We start from the raw sequence: 25,330 nt of genomic DNA, 5'->3' as shown, positions 1-25,330 counted from the left end.
AACATCTCCCAAGGGGTACCTGCCAAGGTGCCCCACCCTACCCCATGGCCTGCCACACTACAGGAGCCCTCCTGTTGCCCTCCTTAGGTTCCCAGCCTGGTTCCCCTCCAGGGACTAAGGTTCCTAGGGGCAATTCCTCCAGCACCAGGGCAGGTGGAAAGACTAGAACTGAAATCCATAATTCGAGGGCCCAATCCCAGTGTCTGGGTTTAGGGAACTGCCGTACCATGACATAGTAAGAATTATGTATTTGGTCTTAGTCCCAGCTTCCAGGCAAAGCTCCTAAACCTGTGGAATTTCCTAATAAGGGTGAGGGGCGTGTCTTTAGTTATTCATAAGCCTCTTTCAACCACACCTGAATTTATGCTAATGAGGTGACTCTGGGGTCATGGTGGTTGGTTGCCAGGGAATTTTCAGCCCCACCCACCAACCTCAGGGGAGGGGGGAGGAGCTAGAAATTGGGCTAATCACCAATGGCTTAGGATTTAATCATACCTACATAACAGAACTTCCATAAAAACCCTAAATGATGGGGTTCAAAGAGCTTCTGGGTTGGTGCATCCCAAACTGCACAGGGACAGAAGCTCTTGCCCTTGGGATCCTTCTGGACCTCACTCTATGAGCCCCTCATCTGGCTGTTCTTGTATATCCTTTATAGTAAACCAGTACATGGGTTTCCCTGAGTTCTGTGAGCCATTACTGCAAATTATTGAAACTGAGGAGGAGGTAGGTCATGGGAACCCCCAATTCGTAGTCAAGTCAGACAGAAGTGTGGATGACATGGGGACCCATGATTTACAACTGGCGTCTGAAGTGGGGGAGGAGACAGTCTTCAGACCAAGCTCTTAGCCAGGAGGGTCTGTGCTAACTCCAGGTAGTTAGTGTCAGAAGTGAATTAAATTGTAGGGACACCAGTCAGTGTCCACAGAAACCTGGAAAACCCACACGTTCAATGTCAGAAATGCTGTGAGCAGAAAAACAGTTTTCCTTTAGGGGACAATGTCCCTGACCCCATCGGGAGCTCAAAGCCCTCCGACCACCCCTCTGGCCCACATCACTGGGGTCGCAGGAGACTCAGGTCGCCACCTCGGGGCTTCCCAGAATGCCCCATGCACACTTCCACAGTTCTCACCTCTCAGAGGTGGTGTGGGCTCTATCTCGTCTCCCCTCCTTCATGGGGCCTGCTCTGAATCCCCCCAGAAACCGCTTCCGGGGAGATGAGGAGGATGGGAAAGAGCCTTGGGTTTCTCTAACTGAGGACAGCAACTCATTTTCCTTCCACCCCCACAGAATACATCCAGCTTCTCTATCCCCATCTGTTCCAGGCTCTAGTCCCAACAAAGCTTGGTGTTGTTGGGACTGGAGGATTTCAAGACGCCTCTTCTCCTTCTCCTCCCCCTCCTCCTTTTACCCTATTTTTCTTCTCACTTTCCCTCCCCCCCTCTTATTCTGTGTCAGTTATGAGTCCGACGCTGCACAGCAATACACGAGTGAATAGAACAGCCCCGGTCTCTGCCTACATAGAGCTTACCGTCCGGTGGTCCAGGGGAAAGATCTTGCACTTGAGGCTAAATGCTAAGAGAAGCTCTTAGATGATGAATTACCTTCCTAGTGCTACTGCAACAAAGCCGACTCAGGGGCTTAAGCGCCACATTTCTTATCTTGCAGTTCTAGAGATCCGAAAGTCCAAAATTGACCTCCCTGGGCTAAAATCAAGATGTTTACAGGGCTGCGTTTCTTCTGGAGGCTCTAGCATGAATCCATTTCCTTATCTCTTCCAGATTCAAGACATTCCTTGCCCAGTGGCCCCTTTCACCGTCTTCAAAGCCAATAGCATAGCATCCTCAACTGTCTCCTTTTCTGACCCTCCTGCCACCTTCCTTCCCTTAAAAGGACCCTTGCGATTATATTGGATCCACCTGAATAATCCAGATCCTTAACCTAATTACACCTGCCAAGTACCTTTTGCCATGTAAGGTAACACATTCTCAGGCTTTGGGGATTAGGACGTGGACACCACTGTTTTGCCTCCCACAGATGCGTTTTAAGACAAGGAGTCCCATGATCTGATTCAGCTGTGTGGGAAGGTAATACATTTCTTTCTTTTTTTTTTTTTTTAAAGATTTTATTTATTTATTTGAGAGAGAGAGAATGAGAGACAGAGAGCACAAGAGGGAAGAGGGTCAGAGGGAGAAGCAGACCCCTTGCTGAGCAGAGAGCCCGATGCGGGACTCGATCCCGGGACTCCACGATCATGACCTGAGCCGAAGGCAGTCGTTTAACCAACTGAGCCACCCAGGCGCCCCGGGAAGGTAATACATTTCAAGAGCAGCAAATCAAAATGGAGACATATCTGTTAGGATATGGCAGAAGTCCAGGGGAGGGCAGAGGGTCTTGATTCGGAGCCAGGACAGCCAAGACAGAAAGGCATGCTGTGTAGGGGAGCCTGGAGGTGGCAGAACTGGAGGGCCCAGTGACAGACCAGCCTGCCAGCGACCGTTGGTGCTCACCCGTACCCCGTGACTGAGTTCTCACCAATGGTAAGTAAGTGGAGGTGATGGACTGCTCTCAGAGGCGCCCCTCACAGGTTCCACGCCCGTTCTCTCCCTCTCCCCTCTCTGCAGCATCCTTGGGAGGCCACAGGTTGAGGGTGGCAGTGTTCTAAGATGGAAGGAGCCCGGGGCTCTGAATGACGGTGCAGAATCAAGCTCCGCCTCCCGCCTCTACCAACCACACAGGCCTGTAACCTGTGTGTGCAAGAAATAAAGGCTGTTGTGCTGCGTCCCTAAAATCTTAAGGTCTTTATTTTTATTTTTTTATTTATTTTATTATTTTTTTTGGTTACTGCAGTGACATCTAGGCTACCCTGACTGATGCAGTGAAAGGGAGAGAGGTACCAAAGATGGCACCTGGGCGTCTGGCTTGAGTGTCTGTGTGGCTGGAGGGGTCAGCCTTTCCCCACAGTGGAGAGAAACCGGATGAGAAGCAAATGGTGGAGGGCATGAGGCAGGCTGGAGTTCAAGGGCTTCGTCTGGAGTGTGTTCAGTCTGAGATGGTGCCAGGAGCCAAGTAGAGGTGGATTTCCAACAGGAGGTTAGATACAAGTCCGGAGTGCAGACGGGGAGTCGGAACAGGGGGAAGAGAACCAGGGGTGGTCGGCACAGGGATGCTAGGTAGGACCCATCGCGGACCGGGACGATGGGTCTAGTGAGAGGGTGTGCACTAGAGAAGAGAAGAGAATAAGGCTTGGTCCCAACAGAAGAAGGAATGCAGCATTCAGAAGAGGGGCTGGCAAAAAAGACTGAGGAGGGGTGGCCAGAAACCCGGGGAAAACCAGGACAGGTTAGCGACAGAGCAGCCAGGAAAGCCTGCTTCAAGGAAGACATGGTCAAGTGCATCAGTCCCTGTTCCCCTCCTCTCCTCCCCCGCAAAAGAGGTTGAAAATCAGAATGGCTCTTCTCCCCTGGGAGAGCTCTCTGCTTTTACACCCCCAAGTCTCCTTATTCACCTGTCCTCTGGTTCCCCAATTCTATACGAAGTCCACCTGTGCCCTCCTGGCTCAGTCTGTTTCCCGCCCCCCGAAAGCCTGAAAGCCTCTACAGAACCTGGTGCGAGGAACCCAGGCGCAGCAGGGATCTTGCTCAGGGGAGAGCGCTGTGCACACTCTGGGGGTGTGGGAGGGTGCTGCTCACACTAAGACACTAGACACAAAGCAGCCAAGGAGACGCAGTGCCTTGCGACAGCAGGAGGGGAAAAGACCACTTGGGCACACTGAACAGAGAGAGAACACAAGGACCATTAGCCTCAACTGGAACAAAATAAGGAGCTAATCGCAGGTTGTCATGGTGATGATTTTGTCCAGTTCCACACAGTGTTCAAAACCCATGAGACCAGGGACACCAAAGGGACTCAGACAAAGACGCAGTCCTCCCTTTGAAGATGCTCGGGTATTGTTAGAATAAGCCCCTCATTTTAGCATCACAATTCAAGGGTAAAAAAATATGATTCCATTTCCTGAAATTTACTTCCCAGCCAATATTTCTGATCCATAAAATGGGGACCAGCTGTGAGCTCAGTGCTGGGGGTGGGGGGCGGTGGGGAAGGAATGAAGATGCAGTCCTCTCCTCTGGAAGTCAGTGATCCTCAGAGTGGGGTCCCCAGCCCAGGAATACCACAGGGAACTTGACAGAGATGCAGATGTTCATCTGCACCACTGAGAGGCACCCCACTCAGACCCACTGAGTCAGAAACTCTGGGGCTGGGTCCAAGAATTCTGTGTTTTAACAGCCTTCCAGGAAGTTCTGATGCAGGCTTGAGTCTGAGAACTACGGGACTAAAGGAAAACCAGTTTGGACAGAAATGGAACCCTTTGTCAGAAGTGAGGGTGCCTGTGGACCCCACCCCCTCCCAGGCTGAGTGCCTGTTCTGTGGCAGAGTGGCTGGCAGGTGCAGTCAAGAAGCCGATCTTGCTCCAGGGCTGGGGAGCCTGGGCCCAGCCCTGAGGTGGCCCCCTCCTCCAGGCCTCTCTCGTGGTGAGAGTGGAGGTGGGGGCTGGGGCGAAGCACTCTGCACCCCGGACAGGGCTCAGAGGCTGGGGCAGAATAGCAATGAGCAGGCTTCCTCATCTTCCCTCCAAATCTCCTCCCTCCTGCCCCCGCCAAAGCCACCGCAGGCCTCTTTCATCTTCTCCGGAGTAGGGGGACCCCCAGCAGGACCACACACAAGCAGCTCCGCTTAAATGCAGGGAAGGCCTCCAGGCTGACGGAAGCCCACGGTCCTGCAAAGAAGAGGCGCTGGCCGGACCCACCCCGCGCAGGCTGGCTGCTCGGGCTGAGCAGCCCATGCCTGGGACCTGTGTGGGACCGACGACTCTTAAGAGTGGAGACCCCATTCCCACGCACAGGACTCCTTTGTCCTTCTCTCTGGACACAAGAGCACTGCCACACAAAGGGCACCCCCCCGGCTGGGATGGCAGACCTGGGTCCTGTCCCAGAGCTGGCTCCAGTGCTCCGTGTGACTGAGCCAGTGACTGCCACGTCTAGCCTCAACCTCTCTCTGGGTCACATGACAGAGCTGTTGTCTCTAGTCCCATTTAGCATTCAGGGGTTTGGGATGAGATACAAAACCACTAAACGGATCGCCTCAGTAACGGTCCCAATACACATCTAAAACACACCAAGGATGTTGTGAACAAAGCCACGCAGTCAGCAAGCTTGCTTTCACTCTGCCGGCCTCACCTGACTTTTCTACCCTCTTTAGCTGGCTGCGGAGCTCTGGTCCCACCCCACCCCCCACCCCCGCATCTCTCTGTTCCTTGGCTTCCACCCCAAAGGCCACTCTGTGCATTACCATCCCATGTTCTCTTTGGGGTGTCCCAGTGACAGGGTTTAAGAGGAAGCAGGTGCCTTCCTGGGAGCACCCCCCCACCCCAGCCACACACACTGCAGCATGGATACACCTCACCTCCAGCAGATGAGTGTCCTCATTCCAATGCACTCACTTCATTGGATTTAAAAGATTATGGGGAAATATATAAAATACATAGAAATACATTTTTCAATTATAGCAAAGCATGATGGTGAGTTCGTAACTCACAGTTACTAGAACAAGCGGAGAGATTTTCTTTTTCCACTTTCAAGTGCACTTCAGGGACATCAGCCAGCCTCTGGCCAGAGTTCTGTGCATGGTGCATGTGCTTAGGCACAGAAGGGGCAGGGGAGGGGCAAAGAAGGGATGCGGGGGGAGGGCTGGCCTCTCAGGTCACCCCAGCACAGCCTGGCAACACCATGCCAACTGCCAATTCTCCTTGTCATTCCCATTTGACTCTTGGCTAGGAATGAGCTCCCAGCATGGCTTACCTGCACCCTGGGGGCTGCCCTCTGGTCCAAGATGGCATGAGCATCCAGTGGATGCTGTCTTCTGGCCACAACAATGGCTCTCAAACTTGGATATGCTTTAGAATCATCTGAAGGCTTTTAACACATGCCTTCAACAAACTCCACCACCAAATGCTGATCACGCTGGTCTGGGAAGGGCCTGGCCATTGGCATCTTTAAGTGCTCCTGGGGGTTCTAAGGCGCTGCACAGTGCAAGGAGATCAATGGCTGCCTGGATTTCACAAGCAGGTTTAATACGAAGCCAAGAGGCCTGGCTCAACTGCAATGACAAGGATGCCCCAAGGACCTTTTGGGAAAGGGAGACAGAGCTCCAGGTGGGGGATGACCCGATGGAGGGAGGAAGGGCACAGTGAGTACGGCGGGCGGGACTGTAACAACTTGCACTTAAACACCTGAATGAATGAGTGAATGAGTGAGTGAATGAATGTGTGAGTGAATGAATGAATGGGTGAATGAATGAGTGAATGAGTGAGTGAATGAACGAGTGAGTGAATGAATGAGTGAGTGAACGAATGAGTGAATGAACGAGTGAATGAATGAGTGAGTAGGTCAGTGGATGAGTGAATTTGTTCCACAGGCCTGGGGTCCCTTACCCACGTCCGGGTTTGAGGGTGATCTGTGGTCAGCCATGACTCACAGGGCCCCTGGGACCCTCAGCCAGACCCTCACTATAGCCCACTCTCACCCACCCTAATTCAGGGTTCCACATACAGGGAGGTACCCATTCCCCTCCCCCACCTCTTCCTGCTGGGGCTCCCTCAGCCTAGAATGTTCTCCCCACTCATCCAGCCCTCAGCTCTCACCTGCCAGCAAGTGCCTGCTTGTCCCTAAGTCTCACTCAGGGGTTTCTGCCTAGCTTCTCATTGGAATCTCCTGGGGAGCCTTTAAACATCCTGATGGACAGCGGTACTGATTTAATGGGTTTGGATTGTAGCTTGGGTACATTTTTCTAAAAGCTCCTGGTGATTTCTGATGTGCAGCCAGGTTTGAAAACCAAGGATCTGGTTTAAATACCACCTTTTCCGCGAATCCTTGCCCACTTTCCCCACAGAGAACTCCTTCTTCCTCTCCCGAGCATCACTTGGGGGTGAGACACCCCCTAACCCAGCACTGGCCTGCCCCTTCCTGGGAGGGTGTCCATCCTTATATCTGTCTCACTCATGCTTCTGCGAGGACACCCCTGTGGCCAGGCCCTCATGTCCTCTCCCAACCCAGGGCTCCCCAAACCGCTGTGCAATTTATCTGTACACAGCTCCCCAGGCCTGGTTCCCACCCCACCTCTACTCTTCCCTTCTGGATGCGTCTCATTGCTCAACCCCCAGTGTATCTGAGACCTGCGATGCAGGAGCCACAGCCCTAGGCTGGGAGGCAGGACACCTCAGCCACCCACTCCTCCCTGTGTGGTCTAACGAGTCACTGCCCCCAGGGCGCCCCTCTTCCCACCCCCTCGACTAGAGGCTTGGACCAGATATTCTTTTGGTCTCCTGCAACTATGCCCATCTGGGCCCCCTGCTTAGCTTCCCTGGGTGGTGGGGCCTAGAATCCACTTTTGGCCTTGGTTAGGGCTGAGCCAGCGCTCAGCCCAGAGGGAAAGGCCAGCATGGCCAGGAGCAGCTTCATTACCAGTTAATGTTCACTGACTGTACAGGGAGCTCAGCCCGCAGGGACCATTACATTTAACTGGGCTGCCGATTAATCAAGTATTTAAACAGATGGTGCTCAGAAGAGCTCCTCAGAAATGGGGAGGATCCAGAGGGAAAAGTAGAGCCCTCTAGTTGGGGCAGAGAGCCCCACCCTCTAGCAACTTAGGAACAGGTGAGGTTGGCAAGGCCTCCAGGGATGCCCCCAGCCCCAAATCCCCAAGCTCCCACACACCCCCTCTTCTGCCCCGTAGGCCTCAGCGTCCCATCTGCACAGTGGGGAGTCAGTGAGCAGGAACAGCCTCACACAGACCTCTGGTTCTCAGCCAGGGGCCCTGCCATGAGGGAACTTGGACAAGCTGGGGTTGTCACTGGGATTGGGGTGTTCTGGGCATCTAACGGGGAGAGCTATGATTGCTAAGTGTCCTGCAGTGCATGGCCCCATCCAGCACCAGGAAGCAGTACCCCCACCCCCCAATGCTAACAGCAGCCCCAAGAGAAGCATTTTGTACCCAGCAGGCTTAGGAGTGGGGTTCCTGCTACAGGCTGTTCTCTGGTTTCTGGTGGAGTGAGCACAGAAAGAGGGAAATGACCCCACCCTGCCTGCCCTGGGTTGACCAGGTGCTCTCCAGCTCGGCCACTGGCAACAGCTGTGTCCCTGCTGCCACCAGGCCCAGGCTGCTTGCTAATAAGCTTTCTAACGGCCGCTCCACAGCCCAGACAACAGCCCGATCTCAGCCCCCATGGGATCAGACGCAGCCACATCCAGCCGCCCCGAACAGCCTCCTCCAGAATGAGGCATCCAGGGCAGGCTGTCCCCGAGGAGGGCAACCCCAGGGTCACTGCCCAGAGCAGATCCAGGACTCCATCACCCCGGAGGGTTTTCAGAAGGACCCAGGGACCTGTACCCTCCACCACTCTCTACAAAATGGCCAGAGGCTGGGACGCCAGTTTCTAAAGGCTGGCCTGGCTGTGCTGGGGACGCCGTGACCTCTTCACCACCCTACTCACCTGGGGAGGAGTCGTTCAAGCCCATCAGGTCATTCGCCCTCTGGATCTTCTCCAGGCACATGGCTTGCTCCTTCTTGAAGATGCAGTCAGAGTGCATGGCGGTGGCCTGCGAGGGACACATGGGATGGATGGGAGGCGAGAGCAGGACGCTCCCCCACAAGCCCTGCTACCTAAGCCCCGGGGCAGTGTGGAGGGTGGGGGGCGGAAGCAGGAAGAGGACAGTCCCAGAGAGATTTCGGGGCCAGCAGGGGCCACAGATACCATGAGGGCTCTCTCCTTCACCAATTCAGCATGTGGCCTTCAGTGGATTCCACTCCTCCCTGGGTCTCAGTTTCCATGTGTTGTAATAATATTAGCAAACACATATACAGCACTGTACTGTGTGCATGCATTATTCTGTCTTATACATACATCGCTCAAGAGCACTACAAAGCGGGCACTATTTTCATCGTTCTCCATTGGACAGATGTGAACCTAAGCACAGAGACATTAAGTGACTTTCTCAAAGTCACATAGCTTAGTAGGCTGTACAGCCAGGATCTGAACCTAGGGGGTCTGGCTCCAGAGACCACGAGGCTATTACTGTACCTCAGGGAAGCAAGCAGAGGGTGGGAGAGAGAGGAGGCTGAGGGAGCTCATCTTCTCTCTCCTCTGGGGGCTCAGGAGGAGGTGCACCCCCAGGGGCTGTGGGCAAAGGAGCACTGGTTGCATTCAGTGGGACCCACAAGCTGCTCTCATTCACTCCTGCCCCCATTTTACAAAAGCAGAAACCAAGACTCAAAAAAATTAAATGTTCCTGCCCAAGGTCACACAGCTAGTTAGTGGCAGGCACTGGATTTAAGCATTAAGACCAAGTAACTTCAAAGTCCATGACAGCTGTGTTCTTATGCTGTCACTTTAAGGTAAAACTCTGGGACAGGGACGGCTCCTCAAGGGGATGTCTGCAAGTGCGGGGGCAGGCTCAGGCATTTGAGCCACCAAGGACAGTGCTGAGGGATCCGGTTGAGTTTTGACTATTCACAGCTGTGCAGGCTTCCAGGGAGAGGGGCGAGGTTCTCTGTGGTCACACAGTAAGGCAGAAGAGAGACAGAACTGGCATCCAGGTTTCTGAAGACAGCTGCATTGACTGCTGGTCTAAATTCCCAAGTTGAGGGGCAGAGGTCAATGCCGAGGAGCCCTCCTCCCCTACCCTTCCCTTGTTAGGGAAGAGGCATAAGTAAAGAGCAGGCTTCTGAGCTCTAACCTGGCAGAGACTATGGGTTAGGGCCTGGGATCAAAAAGCTTTCTGCAGCTGTGACTAGGGCCCCTGCATACAGTTGAACAGGTTGTACACTGTACAACTCTAAAGATTGCTACACATGCACCATCGTAATAGACTTGTAAATTGTGTCAAAATTTCTAATCAAATCAGTACAGGGTTTTGAGGAAGGGCCACCCTTTGTAATTCACCCAAAGGCACTGAATGACCCAGTAGGGGTTCAGGCAGAGATACCAGCCAGCAGAACTGAGCTTGGCTGAGGACACACAAAAGACACAGGTTCTCTGGGGTGTGGGCTCCGGTGAGCCTGGGGCTCCAGTGGGTCATGGAGGGGAGGGTCTGGGCCCTTACCATAGGCAGCAGGAGGAAAGCAGCCAGGGAGGCCTGCAAGATGCTGGCCATGACGCTTCTCAATCCAGAAGGAGACTGAGGCCAGCACTGCCGGCCTCCCACTCAGAGCAGCCGCTGGTCAGCCCCACGGTGTCTATGGGCTAGAGAGAAAGGAAGACATGAGTGCCGTGGGTCCCCTGGCAGGGACAGCCCTTCCGCCTGACACCCCCTTACCTGCAGCAAGGCTCTCAGCCTCCAAGGGTAAGCCCCTCCCTGCCTTTGTTCTTCTTCCAAACAAACATCTGCTGAGCGCCTACGCAGTGCTAGGCACTGGGGATACAGTGCGGAGCACATGGGCTTGGGCCCCCATCAGGCCACCAGAAGGGTCTGCATTTCCCCTCAGTAGCAGACAACTGTCTCCCCATTTCTCTCTCCACGCGACAGAATTTTAGCCGGCACGTGCATGCTGACCTGGAGAGGACATTCCGTAGTCCTTCCTGCCCGCAGGTGTGGGCCTGTGACGAAGGTCCCACCTATGGAATACGGGTGGGAGTGACAGGTGCCACCTCTGGACCCCTTGTCCACGAGGCAGTACCTGCTCTTGGCTTCTGCTCTTTCACCCTGCCCAAACGCCAGGGCTAATCCCTGGGGCATGGGGAGCCACGCACCGAAAGGAACCGGATCATCGCGAACACCCCACCAGCCTGGAAGGCCTCCCTAGCTCCAGACTGCTACGTGAGAAAGAACTGCACTTCAACTCATGTGCTCACCACAGAGCATCGCTTCGTTCCAGCTGCCGAGCCGGCCTGCTAATAGACGTAACCTCCTTTCCCCCTGCCTCAGCCCACTCGGCCTCCAAGAGAAAGCCTCTACCATCGTGACATGCCAGACAGCGACTGCTGAAGAGCACGCTCCAAGGGGGGAGGTCCCTGAGGACTGGGGCTGCTGGTGGGGACGGGACAGGGGACCAGGAGTCCAACAGGGAGAATGTGGGAGCTCTGGCACATTCCCAGGGGGTAGAGCCTGGTCTGCTTCTAAAATTGATCGTTAACATGCATTCCTTTCAACCCAGCAATTCCACATCTGGGTTTTTATCGAGAAATATTTGCACTCGCCCGAAAAAAAAGCATGTGCAACGATAGTTACTGCAGCATCACCTAAAATAGCATCCACAGCAGAAAATGAAGCAACATAGCTTCCATCAAGCAGGCCCGGTTAATAGGCCCCAGCAGCCATGCTAGGGAATACTACACAGTAATTTAAAAATTATTATTTGTATTCCTATTATTATTAAAACAATTCAGTCGGCCGGTGTCAGGGCCCCCACCATAGGTGCCCGGTTCAGAGACCCATGGGGGGCTGCACCCCAGCCATTAGTCTCCGCATAACGCCCCTCACTGGGCAGAGCTGCCATGACCCTGGTTCCCTTTGTGCCCCTGGCTTGCTGCCGACCCTCTCTCCTAGCTTCTCCAAGTTCACTCTGGTGACCAGCAAGTACCCAAAAAGGAGAAAGAAAACAAGCCCAGGATAGCTCAACAAAAGGGAGCCCTGTCTTACCCACCTGTTGCTCTACCCACTCAGGGCCCACTCAGAGATGTGGAGGGAGGCCTCAGGTATCCCCAAGAAATGCTCTGAGAAGCCCAGGGGGCCCTGAGGATGCTGGTGTAGGCTCTCCCTTATGGGTCAGGAAGGACTGGGCAGGCTGGGGGGAGCGCCGGCCCCAGCATCCCTGGGCACCCCGAGGCACCATCTATGCTCGACTCTCAGGCCTGGGTTTCTATACCCATTCCCAAAGCCCCCCCACACCTCTACTGGGCATGGGCTGCTTCTGGCATGACCCGGCACTGCTGGTCCCCAGTGGGCTCGGTCACCTCCGCTCTCCCTGGGGAGCCTAAAGCCCTGTGTGCTGAGGCAGGAGCTGACACTCTGACCCGCCTGGCTGGAACAGAGGGATGCCTAGCCCCATGCCCCACAGCAGAACCCGCAGGCTGTCTCTCTCGGCCAGGGAAGGGCTTAGAGAAGCCACCGCAAGGCAGCAAACGTCTGCGATCTGCAGCTGACTCTTCCACACCTAGGACAATGTCAAGCCAAAGGCCGATGAGATGTGAAGTCAGGTGGGCCCCCACCCAGGACCATGCCAGGGGGCCCCAGCACCTCTATCCGCCCATCTGGGGGGTGGGTGTCAGCAGCCCCACCCTACAGCCTGCGCCCAGCCACAGTCTAGACCCTTGGCTTCTGTGGATCTCAGCTGTCTTAGCCAGGAGGAAGGTGACTCCTCATCTCAGCTCCCTCCTGGCCAGCAGGGCCCAGACAAGAGCCAGAGAAGGGATATGGGTGCACAGTCCGTATCACCAAGCAGACACAGCACTCCTTCCTCAGAGGCCACCTCCCTCGTACTCCCAGCAAGGTGCCACCAGAAACAGGGGCCAGCGGCTGTTTCTGTCCCTTGGGGGAGAGACCTCTGCCCTGGGGCACAGAGCAAAGTTTCTGGAGAAGGACATGTGGCAAGAGCACTCAGACATGAAATCAGGGCTCCCTGCTCTCAGCGACATCCTGAGATGGCAACAGCACTCCTGCCTCCTTCAGGATGGAGATCCCGCAAACGGAGACTGGCTGCCCCCTCCCTGAGCCCTAACCCCAGTCTGAAGACGTGCTCTGACCTCTTAGCCCACACTCAGCCCGGACCACCCATCAGGACCACCGAGGAGTGAGGGGCATTTAAAAACACCCCTGCCCAACTGAGTCAGTCTCTCTGGGGCGGGAGCCCGGACATCGATGCTGGTTTTGGCTCTCCAGGTAACTCTCATGGAGAGTAGGATTTTAAAGCCCCTGTTTTGACCTTTATTAGAACTCAGGATGCTGGTCCGGAAGACCAAACAGCTTCCACGACTCCGGTTGCTCTAAGGGCAAGTGGGGGGCAGCAAGCAGGCAGAGAATGAATCTGTGTTTGAGAGCTGGCTGATCTCTGATTATCTCCTCTCTCTCTCTCCCTCCCTCTCTCTCTCTCTCACACACACACACACATACACAAATACATAGAAACAGGTCCACAGAGAAGAGCATAAACACATGTCAACCCCACAGAGACAAAGAGAGACATTTACCCCCAGGGCACCCACTTGAGGCATCGGTACGCTGCCACGCATGGAATACGCAAAGGGGCAGATTCCTTCAGGGGCTGGCAGACAACTCCACACACACTCTTGCACACTCGCCTTCACAGAAACGCAGAAGCACATGCAGAACACAGAATGAAGATACGTACAGATGCAATCAGACGGCGGCGCAGAGACTCGCGGATGTTTATCAGATTCTCGATCTATGTAGTGACACACACCCCGATTCTGCAAAGGCATTCAGATACACAGAGGCAATGAGCTCTATCTGGATTCAGGCACAGGCGCACACACAAACATGCGCACATGGCCACGCGAGCACGCACACGCTCACGCACTCACACGGGCACGCCGGGCTCGCAGGATGCTCCTGCCCGCTCTCGGCAGGCCCCGTTCCTCGGCCACAGCTGCACTGATTCAAAACAAGCCGGAGCGGAGGCCCCAGCCCAACCATCCCCCAGCTCTGCTTTGTCACTAGGCTGCTTCGGCAAGGATGGGAAGCAGCCCAGGGACGCAGGGTGGAGGGGCTGGGGTATGCTCAACACAGGGCCTTACCTGGAACTAGACCCGGGTTCCCCATTCCCACCGTTGCCCTCTTTTTTTTTTCCAAGTGAGATATAATTGACATATAAGGTTATATTAGTTCCAGGTACAAGACGTAACGATTTGATATTTATATATATTGTCACCACAGTAAGCCGAGTTAACGTCGTCACCACACGGTTACAACATTTTTCTCACGATGAGAACTCTTAATATCTACTCCCTTAGCCCACTATTGTCTCTTGTTCACTCTCCCCACCACTCCCCTGCCCACTAGATTCACCCGCGAGAGAGAGCGTGGGAGCTCCCGGGCCTAGATCTTCCCACGCCCCCACGCTGGCTGGGGACCTCAGGGATCACCTTCTCCAGCTTCTCCAAGACAACAGTCTCCTCAGCCCCTTCTGGCACTTCTGCCCGCCCTGCTGTCCACGCTCTGACGCCTCCCTGCCCCATCCTTGTTGGACAGCGGTCAGAGTTTACAGCTGGAGGCCACCTGCCCCAAACCTGCTCCTCTTGTGGGCCACAGGCATGGTGCCCCTGAATGCGTCCCCCGGGGCCTGTCACCTGCAGCCCTGTCAGTTGCTCCTCCTCCCCCTCGTCCTGGCTGCCTCCTCCCTCTGCACTCCCCCAGCCTGCCAGTGACCGTCGCCCAGGACGAGGCTAGGCCCGGCCACTGCAGTCTAGGGTTGGACTCTCCCCTCCCTGAGGATGAACACCGGGCTCTTTCGGCCCAGCCACGCAGCTGGCTCAGGACGACCTGGTCACCAGTATTCCTGGGCTCGCTCTCTTGGGTCCAGCCTCTGCTGGGGCAATTGGCTTTTGCAACTGATCTGAGAACAATTAAACTCTACTCCCTGGCATTTATGGTGGTGGACGTGGGGACCATTTTGCCAGCGTTTTAAGCCTTAGGACTTCAGGCATGCCCGTTCTTCCTGTGCCTCAATTTGACTGTCTGTAAAATGGAAATAATAGTAATGCCTATCTCATAGATACTACTGTGAGACACCAACAAATTCACGTAAGTAAACTACAGAGTATATCATATAGCCTGGTTCCCAGTAGGGCATTAACCGTTACTAATTTCTTACTATTGTGTTCAGGTTTTTGCACCTCTTGCTGTCACCTCTGTCCCCATAGCCCTGTGTCACTTTCAAAATGGGAGCGGCAGGACCACTGCACCTTTGTTTGCTAATGACTAACATTTATTAAACACTCAGTATGTGCCACGCACTCTTCCAAGCCATCAGTTTGCATTAACTCCTTTCACCTGCCCCAAACCTTGTAGTAGTTACTAGCATTATCTTCATTCTATAGCTAAGGTGACTAAGGCACAGAGAGATTAAATAGCTTCTCCAAGGTCACACAGCAAATAGGTGGTAGAGCTGGGAAGGGAACCCAAGCAGCCTAGCTCTAAAGCTTGAACACTCCATCCTTACCCTCCTGCCATTCTCTGTCTCTGATAAAAGGAAGATCAGCTCAAAACTCATTGTATGTTATTAGTGATCCTTCTCACACCTTTGGGGATTGGTCAGACCTTCTGCTACCCCCTGCCCATATTTCTACATCTGTAATACCTTCCTTCGAAAGAGTTCATTATAGGGACGCCTGGGTGGCTCAGTCGGTTAAGCAGCTGCCTTCGGCCCAGGTCATGATGCCAGGGTCCTGGGATCGAGTCCCATATCGGGCTCCTTGCTCAGTAGGGAACCTGCTTCTCCCTCTCTCTCCCTCTACTTGTGCTCTGTCAAATAAATAAAATCTTTAAAAAAAAAAAAAAAAAAAGAAAGAAAGAAAGAGTTCATTATAGATACACCATTTCACACCTGAGATGGACTTTAAAGGCCACCTTCCATTATTACTACTGAGTTCTCCTGTGGGGAAACTGAGCCCAGAGAAGAGGAGATACTCCCCAAGGTCCCACAGCAGAGAGTACTGGAGCCCTGCCTGGCAGGAATGGATGTGTGACAGATACATGGTCTAGAGGGGAGTCTGCTCCCCTGTCCACACTCGGGAGCCCTCTTCGGGCCCCTCCAGCCCAGTGACTGATGGCAGCGGGAAGAGACGAGAGCGGCCGTGTCCTCCGGGGAGCCGCTGCACCAAGCACACAGGAAGACAGCATCAGCAGTCAGCACACCGGAGCTCGGGGTGACTCACAGGGCTCCCACTTCCCCTCGGAGTGGGAGGGGACTCTGACACCCTCCAGCCACTCCCCTCTGCCCTGCACCCTGCAGGACCCTTTCTGCTGCACCCCAGCTGAGGATGGCCCAGCTCCTGGGACGGGGTGCTCACCCCCCTCCAGCGGCTGGTCCAAGGCCCTCAGGGGAAAGCTCTGATGTCTTTCCACCATGGCCTTCCGGGCCAACCTTTGCCTTCTGGATGCCCCCACAGTGGGAGGGGAGAATTCCACCCTCCCTCTCCCTTGGGCCACATAGATCTAGGTCCTTCTTCTGCCCTCATGGGGCTGGGGCCCCGTGAATTCCTCTGGCTGCTCAGCATCCCTCCCTGTCACCAGGCAGTGCAAGCCTGACACGAGACAGATGACCCACAAGAAGTGGCTCACTGGCCTCCCTTGCTCACCACATACTCCTTTTAATGCACCTGAGCAGGACCTGTCCCCCACTTCCTCCTCTCCCTCCCATGGCAGGAAAGCAGGGAGGGAAGACTGAAAGATAAAATGTTACTCACCCCACCCCCACCAAGTTCACCCCTCAAAAGTAGGGAACTACACTTGCTTCTGGGAAGGAACAGGGAAACCTCTAGAACCTCTTTCCTCCTCAACAGAGTCAGAGCTGATAAAGGACAGAGCCCAATGCTGAGTAAAGGGCATCCTGTCAATCGCAGGATTAATCATTAATGCTGATGCTCCTCCGGGTGTTCAAACCTTCCCCTTTCAAAGCCTGGCTACTGGAGTCCTGTGCACAGGAGGTGACAGAACCCAGGTCCCTGGAAGGATCCCTCATGATTCCACCCACACCCTCCACTGGGACATGTGGGAAACTGGGGCTCAGGGCAGGGAAGGGCTGGGCTGGAACGCACGTGTACACGTTGGTGGTGTTACCCCATCACACTTGTGAGGGTCTGAGGCCCCGAGAAACCAGGAGACTTTCCCAAGGTCATGCTGCAAAGCCTTTCCAGCTGACTAGTCCAGGCACCTCTGCTGTCCTGGAAGGGGTGCTGGGAGTTCAATGCCAGGGAGAGACCCGCCCCCCTCCACCCATCGAGAGTGAGAGGGGAGAGGAGGGGAAGGATTTACAGAAGATAACAGAAGGGAGGAAAGAGTCCGTATAGCAGGGAGGGGCCTGGTGGAAGGTGGTGGGAGGCATGGAGGGAGAGGGTGGAAAGGAGGGGACCGGAAGCCAGGAGCAGACTCTTGTTTGTTGACAGTCTCCTGAGCACCTCGCAGGCAGGGAGGGACTGAGAGTGCCTCTCTATCTGCTGACCCTTGTCAACCAGCAGTCCCTCCTGAGTGGGTATGAGCCCCTAAAAGGCAGGGCCAGCTCTGATTCGCATGGGCCCCCGACATACAGTGGGGGCCTGGGGATCTCAGCCGAGCGCCTGGTGGATGGGCTTGGGAAGGTGACTTGGGGGTGCTGAGGGGCTCAGCAAGATGTCAGGAGGTAGGGGTGGATGAGAGGATGGGAGGTTGGTGCCAGTTGGCGGGTGCCAGGGACACTGCAGCCTTGGTCCCGGGGTAGGACAGGAGCACTGAAGAGCCCTAAGCTGGGGAGTGAAGTGATAAGCTTTCCATTGAGGCAATATTCCTCAGAAGGCTGGCAAGCCGAGCAGAAGAGGAAAAACCCACATTGAGGCCATTTTCTGGACTCAGAGTAGAGGTGAGGGTGGCCTGGGTGGGGAAGGGCAGCTGGAACGGAAAGCAGGGAACAGAATCCAGAGACACAGGGAAAATGGGAGAGGAAAGTCTCCCTGGCCCACCTCGGACAAAATGGCAGGAAGGAAATGTCAGAAGGGAACATGAGGGAAGGGAAGAAACCAAAGGCAAGACCTGGTTCACTACACAGCCTTAAATCAGAAGTTGGGAAATGTGCAGGAGCCTACAAAGGAGCTATGGTTTTTTTTGTTTTGTTTTGTTTTGTTTTGTTTTTTCTCAGCCAAGCCTCTGAGGTGCCTATTTGTCAGGGCGGAAGGTTGAGGACAACAAAGGCAATGCATGGCACTGGGATGAGAGCATCCAGGTATTCCTCAAGGTCAAAGCCACCTCCCACCACCATCTCTAGGAAGCCCACCCTGGCTGCATCTGCCTCCACTGATCTCACCCTTGTCTGAGAAACACCAGCCCCAGCTAAGGAGACCCTCCCTCCTGCCTGGGCTGTTTCAGGTCCCATCCTGCTCACTGAATTTCAAATCTTGTTGGAAACATGGCGCATGTCCAGGTGTCCCTGCATCTCCCTCCTGGTGGAAGTGGGCGTGGACCTGGACACAGAGGGTGAATGGGAAAGGGGAACTCGGGACCTATTTGGTGAGCTGAAGTGACACAATGTCATTTCATGTTCATGAATGCTGTCTCCAGGTGTCCTTAGAGTAGATTTACCACACGGACACAGCAAAGGCCTGTCTGGGGTGGAGTGCTGAGACCAGGCAGGGAGGCTCTCCTGGCACTGGCCCATTAAGCAGATGGGCACCCCGAGCTCCAGGCAGAGTGGAGGGAAGCATCCAAGGCCCCCTAGGGCAGCTCGGGCTCCCGAGGACCAAGCCCTCCCTCCTTTAATCTTTTAAACCACTTTTCTTCTCTAACCTTCCTCCGGCCCAGAGGTTGGCAAACACTTCTAGCAGGTCAGACCTAACCTGTCACTTACTTTTGGACAGCCAGGGAGCTAAGAATGGTTTTTACATTTTTAAATGGTCAGGAAAAATTAAAAGACTCATATTTCATGACACATAAAAACTGTATGAAATTCAAACATCAGTGTCCCTAAGCAGAGTTTATCAGAACCCAGACATGCTCATTTGCTTACATATCACCTATGGTTGCTTTCCCACTATGACAGCAGAACCGAGTAGGTACCACAGGGTGAACGGCCAGCAAAGCCAAAGTGTTTACTATCTAGCCCTTTACAGAAAAAGTGTGTCAGCCCTCCATCGAATCTCATGCCACACATACACTTTCTCTGTCCGATGCCGCGTGCATCTGGACTTTCATTACGGAAGACTTTCGTGATCTTCCTAGGGCAAGTGTCTGAGTCCCCAGGTATGCCCAGATCTGGGTGAGACAGTGTGTCCCAAAGCCCGTACGTCTTTCTGCTGTTGCGTGTCCCATCCCAGCTCTCTGGCAGGTGTCACTGGAAACCTACATGCCTTCCCGGCAGTGTGTCACTCCCTCTTTGTGTGTCACTGTGGGGGTGGCTGTCACCATGTGCCTCTGACGGCATCCAGGGCTCAGTACAAATGTCGCTGCTGAGGAGTTTTCAAGCCTTTATGTTGCCAGGCAGCTGGACCACTAGGCCCAGCATGTTCAGTCTCTGGACTCAGATTCCTCTGTCCAGGGGCAGCCAAGGTTTCAGGCCCTACCAGTGTAGAAAGCCCCCAGGCAGCCCCGTTTGGGGTATCAGACCTCTGCTCACATACCTCCCGAGACAGGAAACCCACTGTCACCCCAGGGGTGGGCTCTGCGCTGGGCAGTTCTCAGGGAAGCGAGGCCTTCCTGGCACCGAGCAGAGCTCCGGCTCTGTGCTTGGCACACCTTGGCTCTGCCCTCCGGCAGACAGCACAAAGTGCCCTCCACTTAATCGGAGCCAGCCCTCGGTCACGGAAGACTTCGTCCCTGGGTCCCCAGAGGCCTGGGACACTCAGTCTGAGGCCACATCCCCAGGAAGAAAGCCACCCTGTAGCCTGAGCTCTTGTTCTTCCTAGCCTCTCAGCTGCACATACTGATCTGTAACTACCCATTTTATGTGTTTGTTTAGTCAACGCGAATTGAGGGAGTGTCCCAAAGTAGGGGCATGGCAGGGAGGGGTGGCCACATGAAAAAAAAAGGGGGAGTCCCAAAGTGTTTCTCCAAACAACCCCCTGCCAGACTGAACTTTACACAGAAGGGGACTTTAATGGAAGCTCTAGCCTGATTAGTCCTCAGAATGCAAGGAAGAGTCCCTCGAGCGGCTCCCCACAGAGACCTGTCCTCACTACACATAGGGGCAAACAGACCAGAGGGAGACTGCCCAGATACAGACCCACCAATTAATTATCCATAGAGGAAGGGACCAGGTCCACATCCCTGGTCACCTCACAACCTGTTGATGGACTGGCTGGAAGATTTGGCTATGGGCCCACCCCAATGTGTTCTGTCTCTAATCTGTATGTTCCAATTTCGGTTTGTATCCAGACTGGCACCTCTCCTTGCCCTCCCCAAGGTCAGCAGGGAGCAGGAGCCCCAGAGTCAGCTGGGCATTGGGGGCTCTGCCAACCCCACCTGCAGCCAGCACCAAACTGAGATTGGAGCCTCCTGAGAAAATCTGGGTGCTGCTGCAGCCCACCCCCCAAGCTCATAAATAGGTTGTCATCCTCTTCATTAGTTCACATACACTCAAAAACCTCTAGCCTGACCTGATGCTTGTCTCTCTCTGCCCAGCAGCAGTCCCAAGGCAAGTGGCCCTCCAGAGACCCTGTGTAGCCCCACCCCATCCCCCAACCCCCCCCCCCCACACACAGGGCTGTTCACCAGAAAAGCTAAATGCTGTGTCTTTTCTTTTTTAAGGGGGAGGGGGGATGCTTGTGGGACACTGTAACGGGGGGGGGGGGTAAAGTCAGGGAGACTAACTGCACTAAAAGCATAGAAATGGTTTGGAAAAGTCACAGGGGTCCACCACCCCTCCCCCCAGGCAGCTTCCTAAGGGGGCCTGAACTCCTTCCAGTGGTGAGGTTCCACTCCCTAGCTCCGTGTGAAATGCAATCAGCTTCTGGCCGGGCTCCCTCCTGAGCAGCTAGCTTCATCCACTGGAGCCCTGGCCCCTTCTGACCCGCTCAAAGCGCCAACGTCCCGCCCAGGATGTGGCCCCCGCCTCCCGCAGCTGCAGCAGGAGCCTGTGCCTTTAAGGCGGCCGGCAGGGGTCTCGGGCTAGCCCACTTCGGCCCAGGGAAGCCGGAGCCTTTCTCCCACAGGCCCCCTTAGGGCGTTCCCTGAGAGACCACCTAAGCCCAAGCATCAAGACCCCATCCCCTCTGCGCCGCGGGAAACCGAGAGACGATGCTCTTTTGAACAATCCCAAATGTGTCACTATAGGCGGACATTCTAGGCTGGCCCCTACACCCCCCCCCCAACCCACCCAGCACATCGCTTGCCCACCCCTCAAACCCCGTGAGGACCGCGGTAGCCAGCACCCAGAGACCCTCCAGCGTTGCCTTCCCGATCCGCGTAGGCGCGTCCCTCTGCCTTGGGAGTAGGGAGACAGGTCCCTCTGGGTCCCTCTGGCCGCAGTGCCTTTCCTGCCCCTGGTCCTCGCTCTGGCACGGGGAGGGGCGAGAGGAAGCCCCTGGGGGCTGCAGGGATCGGCTGCCCAAAGTACTATCCCAGACACTGGGGGGTGGGGGGAAGGGGGGGCGTTGTCAGACTGTCGCGCAGGAAGGGAGCAGCAGCGGGAGGGGGCTTCATTTCGGATTCGGCAGGTTGGCCCGCGCTGGCCCCGGCCCCGCCATCAGTCGGTGGAGGACGCGGCTTGCGGGGATCACGGAGCTGGAGGAAGGGGTCCGCTGTCCCCCGGGAGGGGGGGAGCGGGGGGCGAGGGTTCTGGATCGGGAGGGGGCGGGCGGGCCGTGGAGGGGCAGGGGCGGCTGGGCGGCCCTTACCTGCTCACAACCGGGCCTCGCCGCGGGGCTGTGGGCTGCGGGGTGGCCCGGGGCAGACTCCGCGGGGGAAGGGCGCACAGCCCCGAGTCCGCGCCCCGCGCCGCCCGGGGATGGGGAGCGTGTGCGCCGAGGAGCGCGCGCCGAGCACGGGTCTCCGCGTCCGTGTGTCCGCCGGCGGCCGGTGTCCGCGGTCCCTGCGCGGCGGCGTGTGCGTGTGCGCACGCGGGGACCGCGCTCGACTAGAGCCGCCGCCGCCGCTGCCGCCGTCAGTCCCCGCCCGGGGCCCGAGCGCGGCGCCCCCCGCCTGCCCTCGCCCGCCCCGCGCCGCGCGCCGCCCAGCCGCCTCTGCCCTGCGGGAGAGGCGCCGCCTCCGCCGCGAAGCCAGGCCGGGGGCCGGAGGGAGGCGACCGACCACCGCCCCTGCCGCGCACTTCTCAGGGTTGGGGGCGGGTGTAGACCAATGGGCGCCCGGGGGAGGGGTTAGGCCGGGGTTGTGCGGGGAGCGGGACCCCGCCCGGCGCGTTCGCCCGGCCTCTCGACAGACACTAGCAAAAGCTGCGGTGGAGACCCCTGGGCCGGCGGTGCGGAGGCGAAGACCCCCTCTGTCTCTGGGCTTCCGCAGCTCAGAGTCCGGTCTTCGCTGGAGCTCACTGCTCTCCTTTCCACCCTCCCCAGGATACCTAGAGTGAGAAAGCCCTCTTCCTTCTCCCTTCCGCGTCCTCACGAGTCCCTGTCCATCTGTCTGAGCCTGTGTTTCCTCCTCCGGGAAGCCTTCCTTACCGGGCAAGTCCCAGACTCTGCTTTGGTTACTCTTTGCCCCCACAGCCGGGGCCTGGGAAGGGCAGCTAGCTTTGGCCTGCCTGGATGTCCTCAAATGTGATCCCCTGGAGAACATCTCTATGGCTAGAAAGGGGCAGGGGGCTTACAACTTAAAATGTCAGCTTGTGCTCCAGTCCCCAGGGCTAGCTCTGCGAGCTTGGACTGGTGACTTGACCTCTCTGAGCCTCAACTTCTTCACCTGTACATGGGAATACCTATCCCCCCCCCCCCCCCCCGATCTTGACAGCAGCATTAACTAAGAATGGTACATATACCCCATACTAGGTTTTCACTGATTTTATTTACTCATTAATGAATAAATTACTATTGCTACTGTTACTGTAGTCCTACTCAGCCTCTTCTGTACTGGATAAATGAGGCTTAATGAGGGGAACTGAACAGGTTAAGGTCCTGTGGCCAGTCAGTAGTGGAGCCAAAGCCTAACTGAAAACAGTTACCCACTCCCAGGCAAAGTACTTAACCCCTGCCCACCCACAGCCCCCACTGCCGTCTGCCGCTGCCGCTCTCCGTTTCTGGTCACACCCCAGGCTTGAGCATCCCAAGAGCTCCCTCCATGCCCCCATCCACAGTCCTGCAGCCAGGCTGTCCTCCCCCATCCCAGTAAGTTACTGTCCAGCCTCCCGTGGGCCAAGCCTTGGGGGTGGCCGCCTTATTAAGGAAGCCTCAAGAAGGAGGGGGCAGGAGGAAGAGATGAGTCTTCCGTTGGGGATTCCAGTCCAACTGAGAAGAGGAATCCATAATGGAGACTTAGAAGAGGTATCTGAGGCCCCAGAAAGAGGCAAGGAGCTCCTAGGTCCACACAGCGACTTGGTGGTGTCTCTTCATTGCAAGGGAACACTAGCCCCTGCTGGTTCTCCACACTGTTGGTCTGCATGAATCTCATTCCTAACTAGCCAGGTGCTGTGCTAGTTAGACAGACAGACAGACAGGACCTCCCTCTGGACCTGGCTAATCCCCTGCCTAGCTCCTTGCCCTAACCCCTGAGAGCCTGCTTCCTTCTGCTGTGAAGATCAAATGAGATGCTATGTATGAAGGTGCTCCGTAAACTGTGAAATGTCAGGAGAGGGAAGGAAAGGCTGTCTCAGAGTCAGGAGGGAAGCAGGACATTCAGGATGCTGGGGGCCTGGGAGCGTGAGGAAGGGTGGAAATCAAGAGTCACCCACGGCAGACCAGCTCAACCTGGAAATGTCAATGGCCAAGGCCCCGGAAGAGGTCCCTTTGGCTCTGAGCTTCTTCATTCTGTTCCAGGTTTATTCCCTTTTTTATACCTAGTGCTCTAAGTCCCACTCAGGGTTCTGTATCCCCTGCTGTCTGTTCTGTGTCCCCACATGTATGCCTTGGTGTGGGCAGTGAGCACTTTGTTAATTGGTCCTGGAGGGGGCACCTCTCCACTTCTCTCCAAAGTGCCGTATGGGCCAGCCAGCCTTGTAGGTGGACTGTAATCCCAGCCCTACCTAGGGACCATCAGCCTGGGTGAGGCATGGAGATGACTATCAGAGCTCAGATCCAGGAGGGCTGTCCAGTCCCCTTCCCTGTGAATGAAGTGCCTATGTCCAGAGGGACGAGAGGACTAGGCTGAGGACACACAGGCAACTCTCTCATCAGAATGGGGACCAAAGCCTGGGTCCCGGTGTTCAACTCAGTGGTGTTCTACCTGGTGGACTGCCTCCATCATGCTGGAGGCCCAGGCTGGGTTCTCACATCCTGGACTCTTCTCTGCTCTTCCAGGCAGAGGCTCTGGTCTCTCCAAACAAACATGGTTCTCCTTGAGCAGCAGCTACACTAATTCTGTTTCCCCAGATTGGCACCTCCCCAAGGACAGAGCCAGAGTCTCCCCCTTCTTCCAAGCCAGTCAGCCCATTCTCACCCTACCCTGCCTGGCTTTGGGAAGATTGGAGGCTGAGAGCCCACCCGTGGGAATGATCTCCTCCCAAAGGACCCCCTGAGTTGCCTTCACTCTTCTAGGGAGGGAGGCTAGAGGCCTTCTCAACAGCCTTTTCCCTACCCTGAGGTGCTCACTGCCTCAGCTCCCTTCCACATGCCAGCCAGCCAGGCGGGCAGTGGCTGAAAAATACGGCTTTAAATTCAATTTTCTGAGACATGGCTGAGGGAGATGGATGCCAGGCTGCCCTACCCAGCATCCATCTCTCCTGAACAGCAGTGCCCTCCATGACTCCTGGCCCCCCAGCCCAGCCCTTCTGCTGCTCAGCCAAGGAGAGCAGCACATGGGAGGACAAGGAAGCATTTTCATTACAGGTAGCTGACATGTGCCGAATGCTCACCTTGCCTTGGGCCAGTGTTTCTCAACTCTCCTGGTGCTCCAGAGTCCCTGGGGAACTTTAAAAATATACCCACGCCCCGGCCTCACCACCCGAAATCACTAGCTGGTTGGTCTGTCGTAAGGCCCGGGCAAAAGTATTTTCTTTAAAGCTCACTCTAATGTGCAGCTAAGGTTCAGAACCACCGTCACGGGCCCTCTGCTAAATGCTTTACATGTGATCGTCCCCAGGTGGCATGCTCATATGTCCGGCACTCGCTATATGTGTCCTGCGATACTGTCCCTCAGCCTGCTAGGCAGCCAGGAGCTATATAAATATTTTTGTTTTCTACGTGCTCCAAGACATGAGAAGGATGGGAAGTAACTGCCTTACGTGCAGTTGGTCCTGGAGGGGGCACCTCTCCACTTCTCTCCATTAACCCATTTAACTCATATCTGGGGAATGGAATGGGCCTTGAATGCCAGGCTTTGGAGTATGTGTTTCTTTCTGTGGAGTAGAAAATACTGATCCTGGGTCAGTCCTCACTCAGGCCGTGGGGAGCCAGAAGCCTGTATTATACAGCTTGGGGGAAAAGCTTGATTCCGAAGGCCTTTTAACATCTTCTGCATCTGCGCGGGACCCA

At 55.6% G+C, this 25,330-nt stretch overlaps 1 protein-coding gene across 4 annotated transcripts in view; it reads right to left on the bottom strand.

The window, feature by feature from the left end:
* ADCYAP1R1 (ADCYAP receptor type I) overlaps positions 1-21,845 on the bottom strand; it is a 57,447-nt gene extending 35,602 nt beyond the window's left edge. For all 4 annotated transcript variants that reach the window (XM_035020851.1, XM_035020853.1, XM_035020855.1 and 1 more), the window contains exons 1-3: positions 21,590-21,845; positions 10,158-10,297; positions 8,549-8,654 (exon numbers count right to left, since the gene is read on the bottom strand). In XM_035020851.1, coding sequence (XP_034876742.1) covers positions 8,549-8,654; positions 10,158-10,208 — 157 coding nt within the window. In that variant the 5' untranslated portion in view covers positions 10,209-10,297; positions 21,590-21,845. The remainder of the gene's footprint in view (positions 1-8,548; positions 8,655-10,157; positions 10,298-21,589) is intronic.
* Between the last annotated feature and the right edge of the window lie 3,485 nt (positions 21,846-25,330).

Source organism: Mirounga leonina, unplaced genomic scaffold, assembly GCF_011800145.1.
Source record: "Mirounga leonina isolate KUSES-001 unplaced genomic scaffold, KU_Mleo_1.0 Mir_174, whole genome shotgun sequence".
Taxonomy (NCBI): Eukaryota; Metazoa; Chordata; class Mammalia; order Carnivora; family Phocidae; genus Mirounga; species Mirounga leonina.
Note: the sequence above shows the minus strand (reverse complement) of the source record. Positions and strands in the feature narration are given on the sequence as shown.